Source organism: Glossina fuscipes, unplaced genomic scaffold (genome assembly GCF_014805625.2).
Source record: "Glossina fuscipes isolate IAEA_lab_2018 unplaced genomic scaffold, Yale_Gfus_2 61, whole genome shotgun sequence".
Classification (NCBI taxonomy): Eukaryota; Metazoa; Arthropoda; class Insecta; order Diptera; family Glossinidae; genus Glossina; species Glossina fuscipes.
This window is the reverse complement of record NW_023998433.1, coordinates 1048771-1076598: the sequence shown is the minus strand read 5'-3', so window position 1 is coordinate 1076598 and position 27828 is coordinate 1048771. Positions and strand designations below refer to the sequence as shown.

The following is a 27828-nucleotide window of genomic DNA, read 5'->3' as shown; positions in this document are numbered from 1 at the left end:
CCTGAGATGCCCAATAAGCAGACACCGTTTCATTATGGTACGCCTTTGGCTTATTAACAATCATTTCAAAAGTTTTATCTAGATTCTGTTAAGTCTTATATCAAATGAATTGGCAACTCTAATCTTGATGAGTAAACACATTTTTTTTTCATTTTGACAATTATTTGGGGACTTTTTGTGTTTGTGATTTATTTGCTAAAAAGCAGAAATTGTGGAATAATAAACTTCTGTTATTATTTCACACAAATCACCAGAAATATACGTTTCTAAAGTAAAAACATTATTATCTTAAAAATTTTAAATTTTTCAAAAAATTTCAAGTGTTTACAAGTCAAAATAAAAAAATTTTAAAAAACTGGTAGAAAAAAATGGAAAATCAAGAAAATCCACCCACAGACGAGGATGAATCCCAGATGGATCCAGTTCAGTCAGTTAATGTGCATGTCAATAATGTAATATTCAAAGAACAAGTGACAAAAATTAACGGCAATCAGTATGAAAATATGTTTGCTGAAAAAACAAAACATGATGGCATACATGATAAATGTAAAATTTTACGAGGCAAATTGTCTAATCATTTACGTAGTGTTGAAAAGGAGCAGGAAGCAGCCAACCATTTTGGGAACATTTCGGCCACGAATGATCTTCGCGTCAATCAAGCAATGAAAAAATTGCGGATAAAAATATCTAATGCCACGACCAGTGAATCGCACACAAATGGAGGAAGTTGTATGACAAATTCGCACAAAGTAAACTACAAAGAGGTTTATGCGTTAGGAAGTCACAAAACAAAACAAGAGCTTCTAAAAATTGTCACAGGCCTTCAATTGTTGTTATCTAAATTGACAATAAATAATCATCCGTTAAAACGGCACGCACAACATCTTGCTCAGAATATACCACATTTAAAAGACTTCCCTTTGTTTGATATGCAATCAGATATTGATTCAAGACCCTCTACCTCAGCTGGTAACCGTAAACATTATGAATCCGACCCCTCTGTGAATAATAGACCGCGTCGAGATTCAGAGATGTCGAGCGTGAGTAGTGCGAGTACGCAAAAGGAAACAGCTGCCACGGCTACCAATGGTAAGACGAATGGTGAGGCGAAAAAGAAACGTAATCGGAAATCGAAAAATAAAGAAACGACTCAGGCAAGTGAACATGACTCGTTTACCAAATATGTGAACGATATTGTGGCTGAATATTTGGGTGAAAACCAAACGGAAAAAATTGAAAAGCTGAAATTTTCATTGAGTGATATTGATCATTTGGAGGCATATGCTCAAAATTTAGTGCAGGGAGGCTTAGGTCGTATTGTTGAAGAAGAGATTCGTATTAACCGTAAGAATAATCGTCAGGCTTTTGTTGCTCTGAACACTGACAGAGAAGGTGGTGAGAGGGATGGCTTTATACTATTACCGGTAGCACGGCGGTATGCTTTTGAAGGTGATGTTGTTCGGGCTTTCGTCATGAACTCCGGTGGCGGTGGGGGTTGCACGACTCAATCGCAAAACTCAAAGAAGGCTAGCAGAAAATCTGAGAACATATTTGGTGGCAAAGATCACTCATTTAGTTTACAAGAGGAAGAAAATATATATGATGATACTGAATCGTCCCCAGATACTGAATTAGAGGACGTAACCGATTTATTGGATACTTCAGCTGTTGTGATTTCCGACAATTGCCCTAAAGCATTTGTTATTTCAATCGTGAGGCAAACTGAATTGCGCCAAATTGTCGGTACCATTTGTTTTAAAAGTTCAACCAAACTACTAAACGAAAAAAGTTATTATAAATTACGACCGCATGATATGAGAGTACCTATGATGTATGTCCCTGTGGAATCATGTGCTGACCATATAACGCCGGAAAACAAAAGTGAAATTTGCGGCATATTGTACTTGGCTCAAATTTTGGAGACAGACATTAACGGTCGTTGCATAGGCGAGCTATTGCGGCCGGTTGGCAAAGTAGGTAACTTAGAGGCTGAAATCAAAGCTATATTACTGCAAAATGGATTAAAGGATGTGCAGCCATACGATCAAAAATATCAAGATATGTTTGATAGACCTTTGTCACCTATCAGCGATAAGGAATTAAGTACGCGTCTGGATTTGCGACAGCAATGTATATTTACGATTGATCCGTTGACAGCTCGGGACTTAGATGATGCCGTTTCTATAGAGAAAATTAACGACAACGAATACGAAATTGGGGTGCACATTTCGGATGTGTCACATTTTCTGCTCGAAAATAGCGACTTAGATAATATTGTAAAGGAAAGAGCTACCTCAATATATCTTGTTACCGAAGTAATACATATGCTACCTCAGTCCTTGTGTGCTCGTTGCTCATTATTGCCAGGCGAAGACAAGTATGCATTTTCGGTATTTTGGCGTGTGAATTTGGAGGGTGAGCAAATGGGTAAACCACGATTTACGCGCTCTCTGATCAATTCGTGCTCCCAATTTGCTTACGAGCACGCCCAAAAAATTATAGATAATCCAAATGAAAACTTTGATGTTCACGACTTGCCAGAAATTCACAATAATTGGACACCTTCAGATCTAAGGTGGAGAATTATAACTTTGCATAGGATCGCACAAAACCTAAGAGCTCAGCGCTATGAGAAAGGTGCTTTATCGATAAATAATCCCAAATTGCATTTCACTCTCGATGCTGTAAGTGGTGAACCGGTGTCCTATGAGGTCGAAAGCCGAGAGGAAGCCAATTTCCTTATAGAGGAATTTATGTTATTGGCCAACCAATCGGTAGCCCGTTTTATATATAATCATTTTCCGGATACTTCAATACTACGTAATCATGCGTCTCCGCTTTCAAAATCTATGAAAAGTCTACGTGAACGCCTATTATCTTTGGGATTAGACTTTGATATTAGGTCTTCAAAAGCAGTTTACGCGAGTATGCAACGCCTATGTAGAGAAGCGAGTGATCCGAAAGCCATGGATGCATGCTTGAATACATTATTGACAAAACCAATGGCTCGTGCTCGGTAAGTGTTCTTTCATGTAGTTATAGAAGTTGACTCACGCTTGCTTGTCCTTGCAGTTATTTTTGTAGTGAAGGCAAGGCTGAGACTGAATTTTGGCACTACGCTTTATCCATACCAATATATACACATTTTACTAGTCCAATCAGGCGATATCCTGATATTTTAGTGCATAGGTAAGTCTAAGCAAAAGATTTATATTAGCCTTTGCTTTTATCAAACGAACTTAGGTATTTCGCTTATCACCTACACATTTATCATTTAGTTACCCTCTTGTCATTGCAATATTTTTCGACTTTTGTACACAATATTTGTCATATCGATTAAAAGATGGTTTATCATATTTATATTTCAGTAGCTATCAAGTAGAATAAAGAACATAATAATTTATTTGTTAATTTACCGGATAAAAACGTTATTCAAAAGTTAGTCGAATCAATTAGTAATAGTCGATTTTTAAAGCTTGGAATGCGTATGTCAAGTCTTCATTTAGTGTACGAAACTCCTTTAAGATTTTTTCCTCGCCATCTCTTGCCGAATCCTTGAAAAATTTTCTCATTACCTTTTTTGATTTAAAAACATTTTACTTTCATCCTTTACTTACCATAAATTTCATTGAAGACAATCGATATAATAAACTGCCCATAAATTGTTGTATCTTACTCCATGTGATCCGATTTTCCATTTGAGCTGTTTTTTCAACGGCGTTTCTTGCTAAGTCGTAGAATGCGATCATATTTTTTAACATTCCGAACGTCTTGTAAAAGGGGCAGTAGCAATCGTATGGCGTGTAAGAGTTTTGCTGCAAAAAATCATCTTTCAGCATTTTGGCTACTTCTAATGTGATCTTGTCAGTTTCAGCTAAGGATGCTTTGCCTACCAACTGTACAATTTCGGATAGATCTTCTTCTTCCTGTAAAATTTTCCGTGTTTTGACACGTAGCGGTACGAACCCAGGGAAGTTTTTCTCGTAATAATCATCTAAGGCTCGAGTATATTTTGAATAGGATATTAACCAATTAACAGATGGGAAATGTTTACGTTGCGCTAGCTTTTTATCCAGGCCCCAAAATACTTGGACAATACCTAAAGTTGCCGATGTTACGGGATCGGAAAAATCACCGCCTGGCGGGGACACTGCACCAACGATTGTTACACTACCTTCTCGTTTCGGATTTCCTAGACATTTGACACGCCCACCACGTTCATAAAACGAAGCCAATCTAGCTCCTAAATAAGCGGGATAGCCCGAATCAGCTGGCATTTCAGCCAAACGACCGGATATTTCACGCAATGCTTCAGCCCATCTTGAAGTAGAGTCTGCCATCATAGAAACATTAAGACCCATATCCCGAAAATATTCAGACAGAGTGATCCCAGTGTAAATTGATGCCTCTCGTGCGGCGACCGGCATATTAGAAGTATTAGCGACTAAAGCGGTACGTTTCATTATCGACTCGGTAACACCATCAATTTCGATGGATAGTTCAGGAAAATCACGCAGTACTTCAGACATTTCATTGCCCCTTTCACCGCAGCCCACATAAATTATAACATCCGAGTTTGAATATTTGGATAAGGCTTGAGAAATCACTGTTTTTCCGCAACCGAAGGCGCCTGGTATAGCAGTAGTGCCACCCAGAACGGACGGGAACAGTGAATCTATAACACGTTGGCCTGTTAGCAAAGGAACGTTGGATGGCCATTTTTCCGTGACCGGGCGAGCCTGACGTACTGGCCACACTTGTAACATCGTATGACTTGTCTTAACCTCGTCGTATTCAGTCTCCATAACAACATCATTTAAAGTATAATTTCCAGGCGGAGCTATGAAAGTTATGCGACCTTTTGAACGAGGATGTAACATTAACCGATGTTTTACCAAAGTATTTTCGTAGACTACGCCATATATATCACCTCCAGTTAGATTACAACCTACACGAACTCCAGTGATTGGGGTGAAATCCCAATTAATATCGCGTGGCAAACTTGCAACATTGATACCCTTCGGTATAAAAATCAGTTCAGTGACATCACGTATAGAACGCAAAGGACGTTGAATGCCGTCAAAAATATTACCCATTATACCTGGGCCCAATTCAACAGAAAGTGGCTTGCCGGTACGTAAAACCGGATCACCCACCGTCACACCAGAAGTATCTTCGTAGACTTGTATTGTAGCCAGATCACCTTCTAGACGGATAATTTCGCCGACTAATTCAAAGTAGCTCACTCTAACTAGTTCGTACATAGCAGCCCCTACCATATTTTCAGCTGTCACAACTGGTCCAGACACACTATAAACACGTCCAAGACTTTTCTCGTCAACATCATCATAAATTGATGGTCTCCCGTGACGGGTGCGCTTCGCTGCTTGATAACCTTCGCAGTTTATTGCAATTCCAGGATCGAATTTTCCGCTTTTATCGTTAATAGTAACAGTTTCGCTTCTGTTCCCTTCATCGCGTTTTTCTTTTGTCTCTGACGATAGCAAACTTTGATCATTTTCATCGTCATCCATTTTACTCTCGCACAATTAAATTAATTCTTATTTACAAGCAGCCGATATAGTTGCGTTCAAAGTATTTTAGATTTTCAACAAAATTATTTTGAATTCAGAATTTCATAATTTTTTTTGAATTTCTTCGGTGAAAATTATTTTGACACTGAACGCACAAGGTAGTTGCGATGCTATCCGTTATTGTGAACGTTTTGAAAACACAGAGTTGCCTTGCAATGAGAAAAAGAAATTCTTAATAATTCCTTAATAGTTTTTTTTATTATTATCTTGCATATTTTTTAGATTATTGGCTGCTGCCCTCAACTATTGCCCGCCGCCTCAACGCACCAGCGAAGAATTGCATTATTTGGCTAAAGTGTGTAATGATCAAAAGTTTAACGCCAAAAATGCGGGTGATGATTCTGTTAATCTATTCTTTAAACGTTATATCAAAGCCAAACAGTCGCTAACGCTCAAGGCTGTAGTTACTGAGATCTATCAGCATTTAGTTAATGTCGTGACGATCGAAACGGGTCACACTATTGCGATTAATTATAAAATGCAAAAAGTGCTTGTTGATACCACGCATGTGCCCTCATATATTACGGTCATTGAGAAAAATTCTACAAAGCCCCCGATAAAATTACAACTTTTCTCAACGATTGAGATCAAGTTGGTCGTTTGGGATAATAAATTGTGCGGTTTTTTGGCTTCCCCGGATCCTAAACAACGACATTTGAATAGCATGGGATCATCTTCGACCTCAGCAAAAAAGGAGAAACATTATTATAGCATATCTACTAATGATATGAACGGTGACAATATTCATGTAACAGCAAAAAATCGCCCCAATAATGCTGTGTCCGAAAATGAAGATAGTAGCAAACCAACTACCACTTCCAATTCAATCAGCTCAAGACCGTGTAAGAAAAAGAAGAAAAACCGCAGAATATATCAATGGCATACGATGCCTTCTGAAATTCCCGAACCTAATTAATTTGATTAATATTACATTTGTCACTTTTTTAAAAGTGACATATGTATGCGTCAAGGCGCATTTTTGTGAGCGTATGAAATTCATATTTTTAAACACATATATTTTTACCTATAAAATTTTATTTTAAACTCAAGTAATAATTAGAAAAAAAAATCACAAGGACAGGATAGTAAAAATTATCTATCTTTTTTAAACTTTAGAGTTTACTCGGACTTTTTAACCGCGTAAAATATATGCCGCAATTAAACGAAAAAAAAAAATTATTGTAAAAGACAGATTAAATTAAATCCGATGAGAGAAACAATTGTGAATGGTAAAAATTTCAATTCTGCTTTGTTTTAATACTACTGTAATATTTTCTGTTTGTTTTAATTTTAAATAAAACAAATTGTTCTATTTTCAAACGCATACAGAATTTACGTTGATTTTCCCTTATAGTATACCGCGAGTTAAACATTGGACATTTTTTATAGTAAAAATTGTAAAGTTAATAGATCGCTTCGGATCATTTTAGATTAATCAGTTTACATTAACATTTAAGAGCTTTTAATTATAAGTATTTTAATCTACTTTTTTTAAAAGTATTGTTCCGCTTCTCATTCGAACTTTATCAAATCGTTTAATGAAATCAGCGAACTTACATATATTAGGTAAGTTGATGAAGTTCGATTAAGATACGGACCGAAACAACCTATTGTTTTGTGTTTTGTATTATGAAATTTTGACGTTTAAAATGTTATCGCAAGAATATTATATGAGCAAAATGTGATATTTAAACTCGCTCCTTATTCGAATTTCCAGTCGTTTACTCAAGCTTATCTTCTCTTTGTGAATTCAATGCCTTTTTCATTTTCGATTAAAAAGCAATCCGAAATTTGTAATCTTCCCCAGAGACGTTTAAACGTGTTGTATTGCGTGAGTAAGTGTCCGTCAATTTTCTAGTAAAAAAGTTCCCGATATCGTAGATTTTCGTGGCGAACGATTCCTCAACTCCGTGTTATAGTTATTTGAGCTTAGATATCATAATGCATCCACTGCTAATCGCTCGTAAAGACTTGACAGCAATATCGTTTGAATTGAACAGAAAAAGCAAAGTTTTCCATAAATTGTCTTTTTTGGCACCAAACTATACCTATTTAAAGCTCGAAGAAACTATTTTTTTTGTATCGCTTTAGTATGCTAACTATCGCTTTAGTATGCTATCTATGCATATTACATATAGCTTAAAGCTAGTGCCTTTAAGTGAAGAAGTCGCACTTGTTTTTCAGCGGTATACAGTATTCGATGCGTTTTCTCCTAAAAGAAAGCCAGAATGATATCCACACATCCAAATTTACATCTCATGAGTAAAATCAATGACTGAGTTAAACACTTTGGTGAAGTTTGATTAAGAAATTGAAATACTTCATCCTGCGATCGCTATTAATTGATTTAGTTCTTGATTAATATTTTATTTCCAGGTACTCTTCATAAAAGTAAAAGTCTTATGAAACAATTTTAAGGCCATTTACTTCAATAAAACCTTAAATAAACGAAAATTCCTTGGAATAGATTGTGTTTTATAGAAGTTTTTTAGCTTCTATAACCGTGAAAATAAATTGAAAAACCCTTTAATGGACTACACTACTGCCATATAATATTAATAACAACGAGAAAATAAATCTCTTGCAATTCTTTCTTTCACATCATTGTTAATAGCAGCAAGCATTAATCTGAGGGTTTCTGCTTGAAAAGAACAAAGATTATGTATGTTTTAAAAGGAAATTTTATATTAGAGACCAATTGTTATGTTTTTATAATAGCAAATTAAATTTTTTTAAGTTTAATAAGAGATTTCTGATTGTGAACATTATTGCAAACCAGTTTTCATAGTAATAAAAGTATGCGTCCCTATTGAGATAATTCGACAAAAATAAATGATTAATAATAATAAATTTATTTCAAATTTTTATTGAATTGGTCAATTATTTTACAAAGCAATTACAAAATTCGTAGCTTATACTCCTTGCAAATGCTTCCAAATATTTAATTGGCCAATTAGAATCAAACTCTGTAGTAAATCGGAGTGGAGGACCACATCGTACATTCGTTAAAATTTCATTACGAATGTATGTACAGACTTAACATTTTTGGGATTGCGAAAGTTTGGAACACCTTCATTTTTAAACGAAAATATCTGACAGATAGATAGATACCCATCACAATACATCAATATATAAAAATTATAAAATATTTTGCTTGATGTGAGCTTATCATCTGTCATTATTCTAATAGGCAGTGAGTTATAGTTTTTTTTCCCCTTAGTGGATCACGCCAATATTTTGACAAATGTGTTTGCGCTGACTTCTAGACCAACAATTGTTGCGAATGATAAATTGTTTTTGTCCGTTACAAGGGTGATTATGGACGCGTAATAGCACAGTGCATAGGCAGAAAGATTGACCGCATTAAACTCATTTAGGGTATTGTTATGAAAATGCCATATTTGACAATGTGAGTTTTCATAAAAATTATTTTCTAGGACACAAAATTCTAAACGAAGTGGAAAACTTAAAAAAAAAAGCTTAACAACAATTGATAGAAATTTAACGGGAAAATGGATTAACGGATTAAAAATGTCGCGATCAATTTAGATAATGGTGACTTGCTTGTGAAAGGGTATATAAGTACAATATTTGCAGAAACTCATTCAGAAAAAAGTGGAGTCAAGAGAGTTGAATCTAATATTAAAGGAAATAAAAGCGTTGTAAATTTAAATTCATGAAAATAATTTGTAAATGGATTTGCTCAGAACTTTTCTCAATAATTGCCTTTTTTAAGTCAAACAAGTAAGAAAGTTGTACTCGGCGGGGCCCATCATAATTAACTTAGAATAAACACACTTAGCTTTTCGCATTCTGTTCTTCAAGTTCTTCTACTTATACTGATATCACTAGTATTATTAAAAATAAATTAATAGCGGGGTTTATAACATTCATTTTAGAATAAACCCATTTTTAAGCAGATAATATATATTAATTTGAGGAATATACAAAATAGTTTTAAACATTTTGTCTTATTTGCTTTGTGATAAATAAGCATAAACCTTCCAAAAAGTGAAAAAAATTTAATCATTAGTAACTTTTGTGTGGGAATGGCTGATTTTTTCCCTTCTTGCCGGTAATAGTAGAGTGTTTCGTAAAGTAAATGTGGAAATTATCAGCCTACTAACTTCTATAATTTTTCAATAACGAGCACAAATATTCGTTCAGAAAACCGGACTTGCGTTCAGTTTGCGCTCCACTGCGAGCTCCTGCTGTAACCAATTCAACCCATTTTCAATACCAACCTGCGTGCAAAAGCTTCCAATGTTTCTGTCGAAGTTGAAGTCGATATTTTCATTTTTGCGACCAGAAGAACGTCAGCAACATACACCACACAGACGGGCAGACATGGCTTAATCAACTCAGAATTTCATGCTGATCAAGAGAATATATATATTATATAGGATCTCTGAGGCTTCCTTTTTGGTGTCACACACATTATGAAAAAAAAACAACGTGAGTATATCCCCCACGCTTCAGGTATAAAAATAACCAAAATTAACGCAAGCACCTTTTAGAATGAACAATAGGTATTCAAATATGAAAACGGAAAAGTGGAGAGAGGCAAAAGAAGAGTTTTTTTGGCAATTTTTTTCGATGGAAGCGAAAGTAGCAGAATAATAATATTTGAGGAGGTTATTATGCATAATCTTCAAGTATAAGAAAAAAATTTTTTTTTTGAAATTTTAGTAAATGGTAGTATATTTAGCTCAACAGCGTCTGCCCCAAAACAGCACCACTTGTCCAAATTTGAATTAAAAAAAAAAAAAACATTTAATTTACATATCTATATCTAGTGAAATACATAAGTGTTTTTGAAAATACATATTGATTTTTGCGTAATTTATTTATTTATTCACACATGAAACGTGGCTGAAATAAGTTAACAGTCGGATCCAATTGACTCTTAGAAGTAAATCTTGTGCTAATTATTATTAAAAGCTAGTACAAAGTAGATAAGGAGAAGTAAAATAAAAATAATAATAATAATTCATGTATAAATAAAAAAGAAAGGAACAAAGAAAAAAAGCATCTACATAACTAGCACAGAGGCACACCCACAGATACTATAGATCCAAATTTCAAGTGGACGCCTAAGCCATTGCAAACATGCAAAAGATTGGCACCCCATAACAGAAAACAACACCAGTTAATTTTCCAATCATGGTGAGATGCTAAGATTGCAAGTTAGTTTAAAAACCACATAAGCAAATCGCGCCAGTTAAGCGTAGTTCTTTTGATATACTTTAAAGGATCCGATATTGAAATTAAGTGATAGATATCATTTATGTTTCTGCAAGCAACTTTGAGCGAGTTAAGCAGCTCATAAGTGGTAATGGAAATTAAAGTTTATCTCAACAAGCAATGTGGGCGAATCGATTGTACCATTTATTAACTTAATTAAGTCTTTCGGTAATGTAAGAATCCTTACGCTCTTTGGATCCCCTCTTAATGAAACTTAGCGCGGACATAGTTTTACGTAAAGAGATGTGCAAATCAAAACGTAATCATTGGTGGAAATAGAACGCGTAAATCGATGAACGGATCTGCTTGTGTTAATCGACGAAATTTTATAAAATTTAACAAGCATCATATAACCAATTATTTAAGTCAATTTGAAGCTGATACGATTGAGATTCCAAGGAGAAGGAAGAAAACAGTTTAACATCGTTTAACATTAAGATATGGCTGGATTTAACCGATTTAAGCGAGGGGAGATTATTAATGTTTATATCAAATAAAACGGGTCCTAAGTGGTTACCTTGAGGGACGCCGCACGTCATGGGAAACTCATCCGAGGTGATGAAGTTAAACAGAATTCTGAATGGTCTGTTATGAAGATAAGAACCTATACATTTCACAAAGTATAAAGGGAAGCCAGAGGCTTGGAGTGTGAAGATTAATAAGTTATGGTTAATTAAGTTAAACGCTTTACTAAAATCACTATATACGACATCCGTGCAAGAGTCACTGGAAAAAGTCTTGAAAACATGGCAAGTTAACTGTAAGAGATTCGTAACAATGGATCTTTCTTTTAGCAAAAGCTAAATGCTGAGTAAAAATTCGTTTAAACAATTCAGGTAAGTCACCCAACTTGGTAATGCCTCTATAGTTCTCGCCGTGAGGTCTATTTCCACATTTATGAAGCGGAATAAGGAAACTATTCTTCCAACACAAAGGGAAAACACCTTACTTCAGGACCTGATTAAAAATCTTTGAAATAACACCGCACAGCTCGTTGGAACACGATTTGGGTTTACATGATGGAATGGCACCAGACCCAGACGCAAAAATATATCAAAGAGACCTCAAAGTATGTTAAACTTCGTTTTCTGCAATGACCAAGTTAGGAAACGGAACCGAATTGGTTATAAGGTAGGGTTAGTTAACATTTAAATCCGAACCAGCAGCTGAAAAGTTCCGTTGAAAGTATTCAGCATAGAGATTTGGGATTTCAATATCATCAGAGTACTCGCAGCCATTGAAAGAAGACTGCGAGGGATATGAGATTTTTTTGAAGTTGAAAAGATTAAAAAAATATTTTGGATTAAGAAGCAGCGAGGATTTCATCAGCTGAAAGTATCTACAATAATATTGGTGGTTGAGATAATTAAATCGGTGCTTTTCAACAGAATAGACGAAATAGTCATAAGCAAAACCAATTTCCATAAACTTCTTGAAAAGTTATTTTCCAATTTTTGTAATATTTAATACTTTTCTTAACCCCAAGGCGGGCACATGCTTGGAAGGCGATGTTGTTTGATCGGAACGAATGCAGAAATAGCTTGATTTTATAGATTACAGAACAATGATAATTAGGTTGTAATATTCCCAGTCGAAAAATCGAGCATAAAGTGTGAAAGATTAGGTTTAAGCAGTGAGATATTGGTTTTATTAAAATTAAAATGTTTATTTGAGGAACTTTGACAAATTAGAATGGTTCAATTGACCATCATGCCTGTGATGAAAGGAATTGCAAATTGCTGGATAATACGTATTCTCAGGTAAACTAGAAGGAGTACAGCAATTTACAGCTACCTCCGTGAAGCTGGTACAGCAAAGACCAAACAGACTACCATTGCAATTAGAAGTATGGTTGTATTGAAGTACATTAGGATCAAATAATTTATTAAATAACACAATAGCTCTATCAGATGTTGAAGTGGGGACCATACAGCCAGAATTATCACTATAACACCAAGTGACTTGTAGCAAATTAAATTCCCGCGACTCTATGCCAATATCGGTAGGTTTAAACTTTTCGGCCTCTTCACAAGTGAGGCAGCATGTTCTTTATAAGTAGAGATATCCACATTTGGTGGAATATAGGAGCGAGTTACATATAAGTGCTTACAGGCAATTTTCGCCCGAATGACAATAAATGCAATGTCAGGAGGAGTGGGAAATTCATAGAACGTGGAGTGGGAAATGAATAGGACGGGATTGCAGCAGATATGGCAATTAAAACACCACCATCAGTGCGGTCCAATCGATAATTTCTAAAAACGTGGAAAGAAATGTGAAAAACTTGCGATGAGTGTAAATCAGGCTTTAATCAGCTTTCCCTGCCAGCCAAACAGAAAAACTCGTTGCTCATTGAATTTAGGAAAGTAGATCGAATTTTTTGCGTTTGGCCCCTAACATTTTGGTAAACGAAAGTTACTGGGTATGCATAAACATTTATTTTCTTTTAAGAGTGGAAGAACTACCGAATTAGTATTACCGGGATGTTCCCAAGGAGTGAATTCCTTCATTAAGGATCCAACTGGCCACAATGGTTTTTTTTAACAAGATTTCCATATCCTCAGTCGGAACCAACACCTTAAAAGACGAAATGGCTCTATATTGAGATGGAGCCAACTTGAAAATGCTAACAAACTTCAAATTGTCGGATGAGACTTTTGCCGCAAGACAACTTTGTATGTTATCTTCAGAGGTGTCAGGCATCAGCTTTCACACGAATATTGCCTTTCTGGATGGTGTTACCGTCAAGCAAACGTAAGCCCTATTAGGAACGACAGGATTCACAGGTAGAGAATTTTGAGTTGGGGAGAAAGTAAAGGGAATGGCTACACTTACTTGTGAAGCTTGTGGGACATGCTCAGCACTCGAACAGGTAGGGGAGAGGCGGATTTATTCCTTTTATTAATATTCTTTGGATACTTAGAGAGAATAGCCAGAGTGACGCCATTGAGAGGAGATACCCTTGCCACATCAGCATAGATAAAGTGCTTCCCGGCTTATTTGTAGCTTATGTGTTAGCAGCTGAGTAGAGGAAAGATTAATGTTCTTTGTCGGAAGAGATGAACCCACATATGAGATTTAGGCGAGGACGGAGGCGAAGTACCGCGCGGTACACGACGAGTTAGCCTTTTACAGGCTGGGGGAGAAAACGACAATCATCGAAGATTGGCTTAATTTTTTCAAACTTTGCGCACAATGTCACGAGACTTTTAGTTAATTCAAAAAACCATTCCTCGTCTCCATGAAAAATTTATAAAATTCAACTTCCGCTTGCTAGTGTCGGGACATGAGCAACATAATCCTGTCGAAGGATCAAGGATTGCATATGCAGCAAGGCTTATAATACCTGCTGCCACTTCGTATGACAATAACGCTCGCAAACCTAACATGTAATGAATCGCTTAGAATCAGGGTCTGTTTTGCTTCAACATGATTTAAACAAACATTCCATGTCAGAAAGTAGCAGACAAAATAGAGGTAGTGAAAGAAAGAAAAAACAGAAAATGTTGCCACGTATTCAAAAAATCTCTTAAATTAGACTCAAACTTCACGCTATCAAAAACGCAGTAAACGAAGAGAAAATCTGTAAACGCCGCAAACCAACACAAACCTTTGTAGGCAACAACACGCAAAAAGCTATTATTATTATTATTATTATTATTATTATTATTATAAATTTAGCCAGAGAATAAATTCTAAGACTAAAGTCTTAAAGCACTAGCAACTAGGGCTATCGGCTGTTATTAAAAAACTCTACCGCACTTGAGGTTTGAACCCACGACTATTGAGTTGCTAGTCGAGACCCTTGCCTACTCGGCCACTCAGGCGGATCGCAAAAAGCTAGAAAGGGACTTTTCGACGAAACTAAAATAAAAAATAAAAGAAGAAATTACGCAATTTTTGCAAACAAAGTAAAAAATATGACCATAGCGCTTGCGGAGAGTTGCCAAACCAACTGGCGAGTGTTTGAGTGAAAAAGTTTAATTTTCGTCCAAAAATCGGACACTCTTCTCTTGATAAAATTTGTTTGAATTAATTTTTTGAAAAAAGTCACACTTTTCACTAGAGAATGTCGAAGGAAGAAAAATAATTAATATTGTTTTTAAAATTAATATTGTTAACTAATGCTGATTGCCGATTTCAAAAGTGTTTCGAGATAGATGCGTGTAAAGTTTTGATCTGTGTTATATACTTTTTTATCACAATAAATTTTTAATTATTTTTTTTTTATTAATACGCAATTCCGTGGTCATAAAATTGCCCTACCAAGTTCAAATATTTCTCCTCATTCTCTTCTCTTGAAGATTTTATACTTCAACCTCCCTGGTTTGCAGCATCTAGCAAAGTCCGCTAATTTCCTTGATCCGGCTATCGTCGGCTTAAATCCAAATATTGGATGACTGAGTACTGGATATCCATTTCCAAACCGTCGTTAAGTTGCACACAACAATGCTAATCGCTATGTCCAAGACTTCAAGGTAAAAAGAAATTTTTTTCCATGTATTCTAGAAGGGTCAAAACATATATTAAGCAAAAATAAAAAAAAAATTGAATAATCACAAGTTTCTTATATGACAGTGGTCGACACAGCGCGAAAAAAAACAAACGGAGAACATCTACGTAGAAAAAGGGGAAACCGAATTTAAACAAAGTTTAAGAAACAAGGATGACAACTTCATTTTTTATTTAAACTTTCTAGGTCTTTTTTAATCTTTCTCAAAAATGTTTCCTTGTAAGCTTTACTTGATTATACCCTTTTTATTTAGCGTACCAACAGATAAAAGCATTGAAAATAAATATTTGAATCATTTTCGAATTTTCGTCACGCATTAATGAAAAAACGTAACCTTTATAGCTATTATTTCTATTAAATACGGGCATTTCATAACAATATTTTACTTTATTTTCTCTTTGAATACGCTAGTCGACAGCGAGTCTTTTGATCGATTAGTTTTTCATACGATAGTAAGAAAAATGCATACTTTATCGACTGCCGTAAACTCGGTACATCGACTCGATAATTGAGTTTACTCGATACCGAGAACTGTAGACCGAACTCAGGTGTTTTGCAATTTTTTTTTATAAATATTTACCATTTAATATGATTATTTTACTAATTGATTTTCTCTCTCCTTCTCCTTCTGTATGTGATATCTTGAGAAAAATGGTACAATATATATTAATAAAAATATTTGTCATCATATTCAACTATTTCTGGGAACGTGGCGATACCGTTTTAAAAGAACGATATTGATTTGGTATGTTTGGCGTGGGATATGCTTAGCAAAACGTGATCGCTATGAATATTCCACTTCAGTGTGGGGTGGACGGCTCTACTGGACTAACTCATGCCTTTTTGCGCTTGCGATTATTATAGTAGACCTACTTTTCATCGCCAACCACAATACGCCACAGAAAGCTCCTCTTTTTTTTGCCTGGCAAGCAATGAAACCGCGATGTTAAAACGAATCAAAAAAGCATTTTCCGTCAATTCGTATGGTAGCCAATTTCCTATATAAACATTTAATAATCGTTGATTTATCAACTGCTAGGCCGTTTGAAAGTTTGAGCAGGGCTTCCGTACTATATGTCATGCAACTCATTGTCTTCGAGCAACAGACTAGCATCTCTATGCGCTGATTCACTCAATAATATGAAATGGAAAACTACTATCTTATGTAGTGCAATGCAAGCACCTATTATATATTACCATACGCTAAGTATGATACTACTATAAATATTAAAAATTAATGTAAGTCATCCATCCAAATAGTTCGTATTATAAAGAAGATAAATACCATTTTATATTTTGTTTACTTCTAATAATGATTTTATCCTCAACGACTCATCGTGATGTCAGTGTAAAGATCAGATAAAAATTTGATTTCATTATTTCCTGAATATCTGGCAATTTATTATATGTATATTGATGATCATTTTTTTTGCAAATTATATTATAATATATTTTTAACTTATTTTCAAGAGTAATTGCTTAATAGTAGCTTTAAACCGGTCTGTACGCCAAAGAAAACAAAAAAAAAGGAAAGCTATAATAATATAAATCTTTATTTCATCTCTTTAATTAAAGCTTTTATTACTTAAAAATAGTAAATATATTTATTTCCGAATTCGTTTCAATATTTCAACTAATTTAAGCCCGCTTCATGTTATTATCACACTAGATGCGATGTGCTAAGCTCCAGTAAACTTATGAGTTTTAATAACTTACAAATCTGGATATAGTCAGTTCAACTGAAAATTTTTATTGCTTCTCAAGCGTGCATAAATATGCTGTTACGTATGGTTTAAGAAAGTTAATATGACCTCCTATATTCCGGTTTAGAAAGAAAAAAAAATTTGAAGAGAATTAGCATTGCTTGCGAATTACGAAATCAAAATGATTTTCTCTTTTTTTATGTGATGCAGTGCATGCGGTGTTAAACCGCATTAGTATAAATCGGGGTGTATATATAATTATTTGATTTAAAGCAAAATAATTTTTCATTTGGTAGTAACTAATATAAGCTCTGGTAAGTTTCAAAAATTGTCAATTACGCTGCAAACTTACATTGCCATGAAGGTTATTATTTTATTTGGTAAGGGACAACTTCAGATTATTTGGAACGATTTTCGAAAAAAAAAAAAAACACTAATCAATTAATGGAATATATTTACAGTTTTTATAATTACTGCAATCAATGCTAGACCACAAGAATCTACCGGCCAGACCACAGTTACGTCAACGACTGCAACACCGACAACGGACTCACCACGTTTTCTAACCTGTTGGCAATCATGTCCATCAACTATGCAATATAACCCCGTTTGTGGGACAGATGGTGTCAATTATCATAATTCCGGGCGTTTAGATTGCGCTAGACGCTGTGGCAAAGGTTAGTTGGTAACTAAACTGATTTCATTATTCATACATGTTTTTAAGTAACTATTAATAAATTAAATGCATTAACTAGATGTTACAGCAAGACGATTTGGAATATGCGGCGCAGACTAACTTTAAAGGAAACTTTTTTTCTTTCCTTGATAAAATCATAAATACTACAAATATAGAACAATTTGGAACAAATGAATTAAATGAATTAAAACTAAATTTGGCAACATGCTGATTACAAAAAAAAAAAAAAAAAAAAAATGTTCATTGTTTGGAAATTTGAAAAGATTAGGAAGAAAGACAAGTCATAAGTCAAGTTCATATTGTATGATGGGTTTTAAATTGATAGGTGGTACATGATTTTGCGTGATCGAAATTTGGCTTTCCCCTGGTAATGAGATATTTCTCAACGGAACCCTTTTGAAAGCAAAAACTTTTATCGGTCTTCTAAAGCGACCGTAGTAAGTAAGCGAAGAGATGGTTTATCAAATGCAATACCGTCTGCTGCTAAAGCATTGTAGCCGTATGGTCGATTTTGGAATCTATTAAATTTGTTAAACATATTTATCGGCTACACACACGCAAATATCGCCAATAAATCTCATAAAGGGCGAACAGTGCATTCAAAAAATATAAAATTTATTCTTTTTTAAATGACTTCGTCCAATTGAAAAATTCATTTTAAGGAAACTTGTTTCTGTTTCATCTTTTTTTTTTTAAATTTTCTAAAAGGTTACATTAGATCTATCTAACACTTGTGATATTTGAAAACATGAAGTATATATATGTACAATACATATATATATTCTTAACTAAAGTAAATAAGCATATCTGTCTGCCACCATTATTATGTTTTCAAGATTTTTGCAGAAAACTCAGCATACTATACTACAAAATAATATTTTAGTTGTGATAATATAATAGCTAAGATCTACCTAAGCTTATAATGATCAATTGTGTGAGTAAATGAATTTTGAATTGCATTTATTGTAAATAATTAATTTTCTGACATCATCTAAATATGTACGTAGATATGTATATACATACACACACACACACACACATATATATATATATATATATATATATATATACATATATATATATATATAACAACTGTAAAAACGACAAAGAATCAAGTATTGGATCTAAGCAAACTTTTGCAGCAAATGTTCTTTCGCTAGCAAATATATCAGATGTATTCATTAAGCGAAACCTGAAATTGCGCGCACATTCTGAGGTCAGGAACGTGTACGACGTTCAGTCGCATGCTGAACATGGAGCAAATAAAAAAAATATATTTTCTAGAACGTAAAAACGAAGAACGTGTTGTCAATATCAGCAATGGCGGAATTTTCTTAGGAATATATATAAAGAAAGACATTACTCGCTTTCGATGGTCATCGATTTATCATCAACTCTGAATTTAGAACTAGACGACTACAAAGCCCAGAAATAAGCACAAAATTAACTTTTCAAACGAACGGAAAGTTCCTTAAAACATTTTAAGCTTGTCTAGCATTCAAAGTTGGCTACGAATTTATGCACAGACGTAATATGTATATTAAGTAAGGCTTTAGATTGCGAAACCAATAAAATATAAGATTATATTTATACATTACGAAAACACAAGGCGTAATCTCTGCATTCAGTACTGAATTGCATGTTAATACGTAAAAAAGTAGAAAATATTGATAACATTCACAAAATGAAAGTTTTTATATTTCTCGGTAAGAAATGGTTTTTTGTTTTTGTTTTAAGACAATGTGAAAAATGCTTCAGAAATATATGATTGCTTCTGTTAAATTATTTCAGGATGTATTGCGTTTATTATGTGGGTCGGGGCTTTTCCCAATAATCCCAGCAATCCAAATTTGGAATATGAATTTATTGATACTAATAAGCCTTCGCCGAATTCCAACAAGCAGCCAGAGTTATTTCCTTTAACAACAGATCGCAGTATTCCGGTGGCAATTAGCACAACACCGCTTCCGGAATCAGATGGGACAACTTTTATTTATAATCCTCAAACGAAAACTTGGACTCAATTAAAGAAAAATGAATTTCCTCCATCGAAAGATGCCTTACTTTGGAATCAAAGTCGAGACAAATGGTTAACACAAGTCCCAGGCTAATGTAATAGGAATCTTGAAATTTGAAAATAAAAGTATCTTTTCTCTTGTTTAAGAATTGATTTTTTTTTTTTTTTTTTGGTTTTTAGTTCCTTTTTTAATAAATGATTTACATTTTCATTTCCCTTTCTGATCTCATTGGCACTTTGTGATCAATATTTCTTTTTAGACGACTTAATTTTGTGCCCGTACCATCTAGAAATTTATCAAATCTTTCATTTAGTTTTGTTATTTGTATCTTGAGTTGTTGCATTTCCCAGCGTATATCTGACAGACCATTAAATTGATTTTTCAACTTTAAAGCAACCTCCGTTTCACCCATTAGCGTTTGCGGGACATTTGTGGCCGAACGTGGTCTTAATAGGTACTCGTGTTCACTATTTCTTTGAGACCTTTGATTTTCATCATGGTCGCGAAAGTGTTTTCTGCTAGTTGGTGGTGTCGCTGTTGAATTTTGTTTTTCAATTGATCTTTGAAACATACTGTAGTTACTTTCAAATTTTCTTCTTCTTATACTTAGATTACGATCACGACGTTCAGCCACCAGTTTATAGATGTTCAATTTAATATCATCGGGTAATTTATTATCACGGGGATCATTTGGGCGTATAGTGAACTGTAAATTATTACGTGAAGTCCTTAATAAAGCGCTACGTTTGCAGATTTTCAGCAATTTAGTGGGAGCACCCCTCAACAGGCGAGAGAAAAACAAACTCTCCAATCGCGACACCAATTCGGCTTGCCTAACTAATCGATCTAAAGTAGCGCATACCTGCAAGCCCTGAATATCGCTAACAGCCAAACCGACCATTAAATTTGTTAAGATAACTGTTACTAATAAAACGAAGCTTAGGAATATGAAATGAGAAGTTACGGGGTACTGGACTTCTACGTCGCCATAGAATATATCTTCGAATTCGAGTTCCCCGGACATCATTACAATGGATTTCAATAAAGACCTTTAATGTAAAAAAAGAAAAAATATAAACTTTAAATAAGTCTTAAATAACAGTTTATATATTCGTAATTTTTGAAAAGTTACATAACCTAAAACTTAATATCAGAAAAAATTGTTGTTCGGCATAGACAACAATTTTCTAATATCCATTATTATGCTTTGCTGAAACGAAAAAAGTCTTCAATATACTGTAATAATAATCGCGTCTGTACGTTATTTAATATATACTAAATTAATATATGATATAATATATGATAATTTCTAACCTAATGTATATGATATTTGAACTTATGTTCTTATATAATTTTGCAGCAAATTATAATAGGAAAAGCGAAAACATTTTAGTCAGGCTAGGTCGACTATTAAATACACTACACCACATTGTCTAATATAATTCTTATTGTTGCCATAGAACACAAAAATTATACGCTGTTGTTATATGAATTTACTATCATAGAATTGTATGTTAAAAGTGAGACCTCTTTGCAAGAAAGAACACTTACTTTTCGCAAGAAAAGTATTCAAAATTCAGCATTGTTAATTTTTATATCAAACTACTGTTATGGATCGATGAAAATTAATCCATAATAATAATTTAAGATAAAAAATTGCAATGTGTAAAATTTGGACTACCCACGCCTATTTTTGGATTCTGCCATATATAAGAATTTATGCGACTATGTTTGCTTTTAGGGCAGAAAAGTTTAAGTTTTAATAAGTTATGATGAAAGTTGATCCATAATAAAAGTTTCACATAAAAATTAACTATGCTGAATTTTGAATGCGTACCACAATTTTTGAATCTCTCGAGCACAACTATTCCTATGGAAACTGAGCCTTTATTTGCAAAAAGGTCTAGCTTTTAAGGTACAGTTCCATAATAGTAAGTCCGTATAAAAACAGGGTATAATTTTTGAATAAGAATTATGTTAGACAATGTGGTGTAGGGTATTTAATAGTCGACATCGCCGCACTATAAAGTTTTCAATTTTTTTTTTTAGTAGCACTTACCAGGTGATATTCCTGAACGCTTTATAATCATTGAAAAGTACTGAAAAGCTTAATCCGAAAGCAATTAGTAAGCAAATGTAAGCCATTAAGAATTTTCCAAAGTTAACCGCCACTTTTGTAAACATTTGCACATAAACCCCGAATATTGGAAATCGACCGATTAGCATCATCAATTCCAACCAAACGAGTAATACTACTATGGCGGCTACATGATGCTGCCAAATAGGAACTGTTGCTAGTGCGTCAACTACCAAAATTTCTGGGGTCTGAGAAGAAGAAATTCAATGTGAAGTTATATATTCCAAGTTTAGATAAAGAAAAAAAAAAAGAAGGAAAATAAGACTAACCACACACAATAGAACGCCAAAGATTATGGACCATTGCAACCAATTCTCCCAATATTTGGCATAGCCCTGTAAACCATGAGCCATCTGTCAATATTGAAAGGAAAAAAAGTCTTTATGATACACTAGACTTATACAAATGTAACTGTCTACACACAATTCCGCAACGAAACTTCGGGTAGTGCCATGTCGTATTCGATATTTTTTTTGGCTCTTCCATGTGTCTGTCCACACATATAAAGCATCATCGATTAGATAGACAAAAGATAAAATATTTGACGGCATTTTACGAAACTAGTCACTGAGATTTGCGAATACAATTACGTTTCGAAAAAGCAAAAGAGCGTCGAAGAAAATACTTTAACTGGCATGGTCTTAAGACGCTCATTGTTCTGATGCTGATTAAATCAAGATTTTCATTAATTTCAATTAGCATTTGACATCTGCAAAAGTTAAATATAGACCAAAATATTGACAAATTAATTGTTTCGACACAGTTATTATACATTTGAAATATTCCGATCTTCGTTACGGATATGCACATAACATGTACATTCGTATTTATTGTAATTATGCGAATAGTTATACCTGAAATAATTCTTTAGCCATTAATATTAAATTCAATACAATTACAAAATATCCAACGGGTACTATATGAATGGGCGCCTGACATTTTTGATTTTTGACACAATGATGGGCATACACGCCGACAATATACATCGTGAAGAGAATCACATATAAAGCATGATATAGAACACTCATCAAATAAAATTTTCTTATACGACGCCATTTCAAAAACAAAAAGGTCTCACATAACGGATGCATGAGAAAACGTTTTTGCCCGACTTCAATTAAGCATAGTAACAGTTCCGTTTCACCCCTTTCCAAAGCTCCAGGAGGTACCAAAAGACGAAAATCTAATATTATTTCGCAATTAACATCACCGATTTCATGGTCATACACCTTAATAGACGCATCCATTTTATTCATGAATTTCGGTATAACTTCAGGTGTACTGCGAACTATGAATGACAAAGCAGAAACGTTGCCATCCGTGCGGGCAGTCACATCTGCACCATGTTCTATTTCATAGAAAATATTTTTTTCACTATTTTTACGCACACCTATATACGCGTGTAATTAATATAGGATTCACTTACCGATAAAAGCGTAAACGCAGTTGCTAAGCTCACTTGAGGCTGCTGTATGCAAAGGAGTAAAACCATAATTGTCTGCTTTATTAACATTCGCTCCGGCTCTTAACAAAATATTACAACAATCTAAACAACGCCAACGTTTAACCATTGCAGCGTGTAAAGCCGTGCGACCATCACGGTATACAGCATTTACGTCGGCCCCGTGTTTTATTAATAGATCTAAAGTTTCTAAAGATTGCGAAAAACAAGCCAAATGTAACGGGGTTTGATAACTACCATTACGACAATCAACATCGGCCCCATGCTCCAGCAAAAGTCGTACACAGTCTACGTAATCGTTTTCAGCGGCTAAGACGAAAGAACAAAAGATTGTTTTATATAATGAAAAATTTAGCTTTTTATAATAGTTTTGAAAAATGATTTGGATAATTCAAACACATCTTCTTGGTAAAAGGCGGATTGGTTTGATGAGAAAGTGAAGTCAGTCTGGGCAACTTATAACGAAGTTAGTAAACTTTCGGTTTTATTTTCATTGCGTTGATAGTTAAGCAGTTATAAGTTAAAATTTTTACACTTAATAAATGATTTTAAATGTATGAGGTACATTTTTATTCTTTGCTTTTTCGATACCTAGTTCCGTGGTTAACTTTTGCAACGGCAAGTGCAAAAAGAAAGTGTCACCTACGCTCACGTTAAGGGGGAAATCACTTTAATAGCTTAAAAAAACCTCCCTCTTTGGGAAATTTTTTTTGGATGGAAAAATAAGTAATAGAATAATAATATTTGCGAAAACTGTTAAGTATATATTTCTTACCTAAGGACTGAGGAGGGGAGAGAGTGAGGGAAGGCAGCGCGCTTCAAGTTTTGGAATGTGTTGGATTAGTTTACAATTCCGGGGCTAAAAAGAATCCCTTTCCATGTTCAAGTTTCGTTGAAGTTTATACTCGCAAAACTGTCTCAAATGCAAATGTGCGACGGCGAAGACGTAATCGACACATTTTACAATTCACATGTGGCAAGATGGCAAAGGAAGTGATAAGAAAATACGTAATGCATAATCAAGTCCAAAAAAAAGTTGCACCTCAAACTTTTACTTTATTGACAGGAATATTATATACAAAGCAGTCAAGCAGTCGCTTTCACTCTCTAAAAACGCTTTTAACTGAAAAAAAATTCATTGAAATATTGACGGAGTTTTCAAAGCGGTTGCCCGAAAGTCCGAAATTTTAAGGAAACAAGCTCTTTCTATTAATGAAGTTTAGCCCCATATTGTACAAGATTCAATATGTTTCTTACGCCAACAAAAAAAAAATCCGAAATATTTTTAGGGGTTTGCTCCTTTCAATGTTACGGAACTTGTTTTGTGGTCTTTTTTTCAAAGTAAATCATTAAAATGTTGATTCTTCGTACAGCAAACAGTTACTACTTTTATAGTAACTTTTATGCATCGTTTGAAACCGTTTTCGAGAACTCATTCGTCCACACTAATTTCGTTTTGATGCGTGCAGGAAGAGAGAGAGAGAGAGAGAGAGAGAGAGAGAGAGAGTAGAGTAACACCAAAAGAAGCTCCCGTTTAAAAATCACAGAAACTTATAGGGAAAATGTTTCTAGGACACATCGTATTATACCTAAGCGAATTTATAGCCTACACCATAAGACAAATTGATTGGGAAGAAGCTTTTTGTAATTTACAAAAATTCCGCTGCTCCATACTTTTGTCAAGGTATGAGCGAGTCAATCGCTAGAAAAATCTTTGAGCAAATTGCCGCTCACCTACAAATACAAATCGACCATCACAGAACATATGGAGAAAAGATTTCATTTTCTTCTTTTAATTATGACCACTAAAGTAAGTCGATTGATTAACGGTTTTTGTTTTTTAAATACATCGTATGTAGATTTAAATAAGTTTAATGCACATATTTTATTTATATATTATATATATATCTGTTGTGAATTGAAGGCTCTCCGTACTTCAAATGATTTATGTTAACAATTTTTTCACATTATTTTATAATTGCTTAATGCGAACGATTCGTAATTTATTGACACTATATTGAAAAATTCCAAAATAAACATGACGTAGAAGATGCACATCTATTTTCTATTTATTACATGCATACATACATACATACATACAAACATATATACATATATGCAAATATCTTTAAAATTATGATGAAAATGAAAACAATATGTATTTGATGCTTACCCAAATGTAATGCCGTCATTTTACTCTCACCGTATTGGGAACGCACATCAGCATCGTGATTTAATAGTAATTCCACGCATTTTGTGAAACCTTGAGCACAGGCGGTATGTAATGGAGTTTCCGTATAAACTTGAGGAGTATTCGGATTGGCACCATACTTTAATAGTACCTCGACACATTCGACAGCATCACGTTCGATGGCAAAATGTAATGCAGAATGTCGCTCGAGACCAATATTTATATGAGCTTTTCGTTTCAGCAATAGCAAAATGCATTCTACACTTTTGGCACTGGCGGCGCAATGTAATGGTGTTACCTGTTTTTTAGCATCCCAACAATTCGGATCTGCTCCATGATCTAAAAGTACTTTTGCAATATAAGCATTACCGCGATAGCAGGCGAAATGCAACGGTGTACGTCCGCGTGAATCGCAACAATTCGGATCAATGTCACAATGATCGAGTAAGTAGCTAACATATTCCAAGTAACCGTGCAACGAACAATACAACAAAGCTAATTGAACATCACTTTGTGCTATTACCAATTCAGTGCACTTAGTGTTTTTAATCATATTTAATATTTCTTCTGCATTATTAGCTTGACTCAAAGTTTTCTCAATTTCTTTGCTATCCCACAAAGTTGGAGCTTGTTGTTGCTGGCACATGATCAACTCATTACCATCGTAGCCAGCGCAATTGCTTTCGCTTGATATGCTGCGTTTGTCAAAGAACACGTCGTTGTCAATACCGCTCTCGGAAATACGTTTCAGATCGTTTTCCTTGATAGGTGCAAAATGAAGCGCAAATGAATAACTAATTCTTAATAATATGGTAAAATATCACGTTTACATATATCAAACTTACAATAATTGAAAATCTTACATTCTCCATTGTGAGTAAACGGAGATATGGGGTATTGGAAAAATTGCGAGAAACGAAAGCAAAAGAGATAAAAAAGTTTCTTAATTATATCTAATGCCGTGCTAATAACCGTCCATTACGTAGAATATTGAAACAATGTAATGATTTGTGTATATGTATTCATGGCTATAAAACGATTTGTTTATAATGATTTTCTTTCGGTTTCGTCTAATTTTGATTTGATTTCTTTAAAGAAACACTTTTCCGTTCAATAGTTTTTCCGCTACTGATTTAATTGTTAGCCAAATATTAAAAAAAAAATTATTGAACTGAATTTGTTAGACGTGATCTTGCATTAATGAACAAAACAACACTCACCAGAACACTTCGCGCTGCTCGTATATCTAAATAGATAGTAGGTGAAATTAACGATCAGCGGAATTGGGAAGCGGGCAAGCACATGCATAAATTCCATTGAAATTTTGTAAACAAACAAAAAAGAGCACCAACAACAATCAACGGCAATGGCCGCCGTAATCAATGAAAAATTGTGTGAAGCTGTTGACTTTTTATTTTTTTTCTTTGTTATTTATTTATTTATTTTCAAGTGTTTCTTTTTAATTAATTGTAAATGTTTATTTAAAATTGCGGTTTAATTGGAAAAAATAACATGAAGAAGAAGGAATCGTTTTTTTGAATTAAAAATTTAGTAGAAAAGTGTGTTAATGTGCGTACTTTTTTTTTTATACACACCACCGAACGACGAGGGGTATATATATTTTGTCAAAACGTATGCAAGGCCCCGAAGGTAGCTTCAAAAACCTCATAAAGCGTATGTCTTCCTAATCAGTATCAAATTCAGAACGCATCGAACTATGTCCGTCTGTCCAACAGTGTAATATCTGTGGTAAAAATTCTCCCGTTTGCAAAACTATTTGAAAATGATCGAAAACCCTTCAAAGTATATGACTACAATGCTCACACGATCATAAAACAAAAACTCAAAACACTTTTTCTTTCCTTTCTTTTTGCACATTACTCATAACCTGAGAGTACCTTTGCTTTCCGTGTCATTTGGTCGTTGCTCATAAACTAAAACAGATACACCATATAAATTTCAACTTTTATTCTACAAAATAGAAAAATCAGCCACGCCCAGCTAATAATATAAAGTATGAAATTTTCATTTCTTCCTATTTTCGTATTTCCTATATTTTCATTTATCAAAACGTTTGCAACGCTTGAAAGAAGCCACAAAGCATCAAATTCTGAATGTTGTGCACACTATAAACATACTCCTGGCTGCCGACGTCAAATTTGGTAGAAAGATTGGAGGGTCTTATGCGCCGATTGGTGTTGAAAATGGGTCACATCGCCCGAATGCATGCGCCACTTTACCACGACAACTGAGTACATCTCTGATTTTC

At 34.3% G+C, this 27828-nt stretch overlaps 5 protein-coding genes across 6 annotated transcripts; 3 read left to right on the top strand and 2 right to left on the bottom strand.

The window, feature by feature from the left end:
- Positions 1–155: 155 nt before the first annotated feature.
- LOC119637804 (DIS3-like exonuclease 2) lies at positions 156–8333 on the top strand. The gene is made up of 3 exons (XM_038034127.1): positions 156–3016; positions 3073–3189; positions 5817–8333. The coding sequence occupies exons 1-3, from the start codon at positions 369–371 to the stop codon at positions 6508–6510; spliced, it is 3459 nt and encodes a 1152-aa protein (XP_037890055.1). The 5' UTR covers positions 156–368; the 3' UTR covers positions 6511–8333.
- Positions 3453–5796, bottom strand: LOC119637770 (V-type proton ATPase catalytic subunit A-like). The gene is made up of 2 exons (XM_038034039.1): positions 3618–5796; positions 3453–3554 (listed from the first exon to the last, which is right to left on the bottom strand). Exons 1-2 carry the CDS (start codon positions 5532–5534, stop codon positions 3453–3455), a joined length of 2019 nt encoding a protein of 672 aa, XP_037889967.1. The 5' UTR covers positions 5535–5796.
- An 8495-nt stretch (positions 8334–16828) lies between the features above and the next one.
- On the top strand, positions 16829–18797 carry LOC119637807. Of its 2 annotated transcripts, XR_005247340.1 has the most exons (4): positions 16829–17434; positions 17516–17731; positions 17810–18685; positions 18759–18785. XR_005247340.1 is itself a non-coding variant. In XM_038034130.1 (3 exons), exons 1-3 carry the CDS (start codon positions 17413–17415, stop codon positions 17848–17850), a joined length of 279 nt encoding a protein of 92 aa, XP_037890058.1. In that variant the 5' UTR covers positions 16829–17412; the 3' UTR covers positions 17851–18797. The 2 variants fall into 2 exon arrangements, 1 of the variants encoding a protein (XP_037890058.1); XM_038034130.1 differs by having other exon boundaries at positions 17810–18797.
- On the top strand, positions 18798–19931 carry LOC119637806. The gene is made up of 2 exons (XM_038034129.1): positions 18798–19457; positions 19543–19931. Exons 1-2 carry the CDS (start codon positions 19391–19393, stop codon positions 19860–19862), a joined length of 387 nt encoding a protein of 128 aa, XP_037890057.1. The 5' UTR covers positions 18798–19390; the 3' UTR covers positions 19863–19931.
- A 15-nt stretch (positions 19932–19946) lies between these two features.
- On the bottom strand, positions 19947–27001 carry LOC119637805 (transient receptor potential channel pyrexia). The gene is made up of 7 exons (XM_038034128.1): positions 26405–27001; positions 25542–26319; positions 23333–23677; positions 22761–23254; positions 22176–22259; positions 21829–22094; positions 19947–20818 (listed from the first exon to the last, which is right to left on the bottom strand). Exons 1-7 carry the CDS (start codon positions 26429–26431, stop codon positions 19969–19971), a joined length of 2844 nt encoding a protein of 947 aa, XP_037890056.1. The 5' UTR covers positions 26432–27001; the 3' UTR covers positions 19947–19968.
- Between the last annotated feature and the right edge of the window lie 827 nt (positions 27002–27828).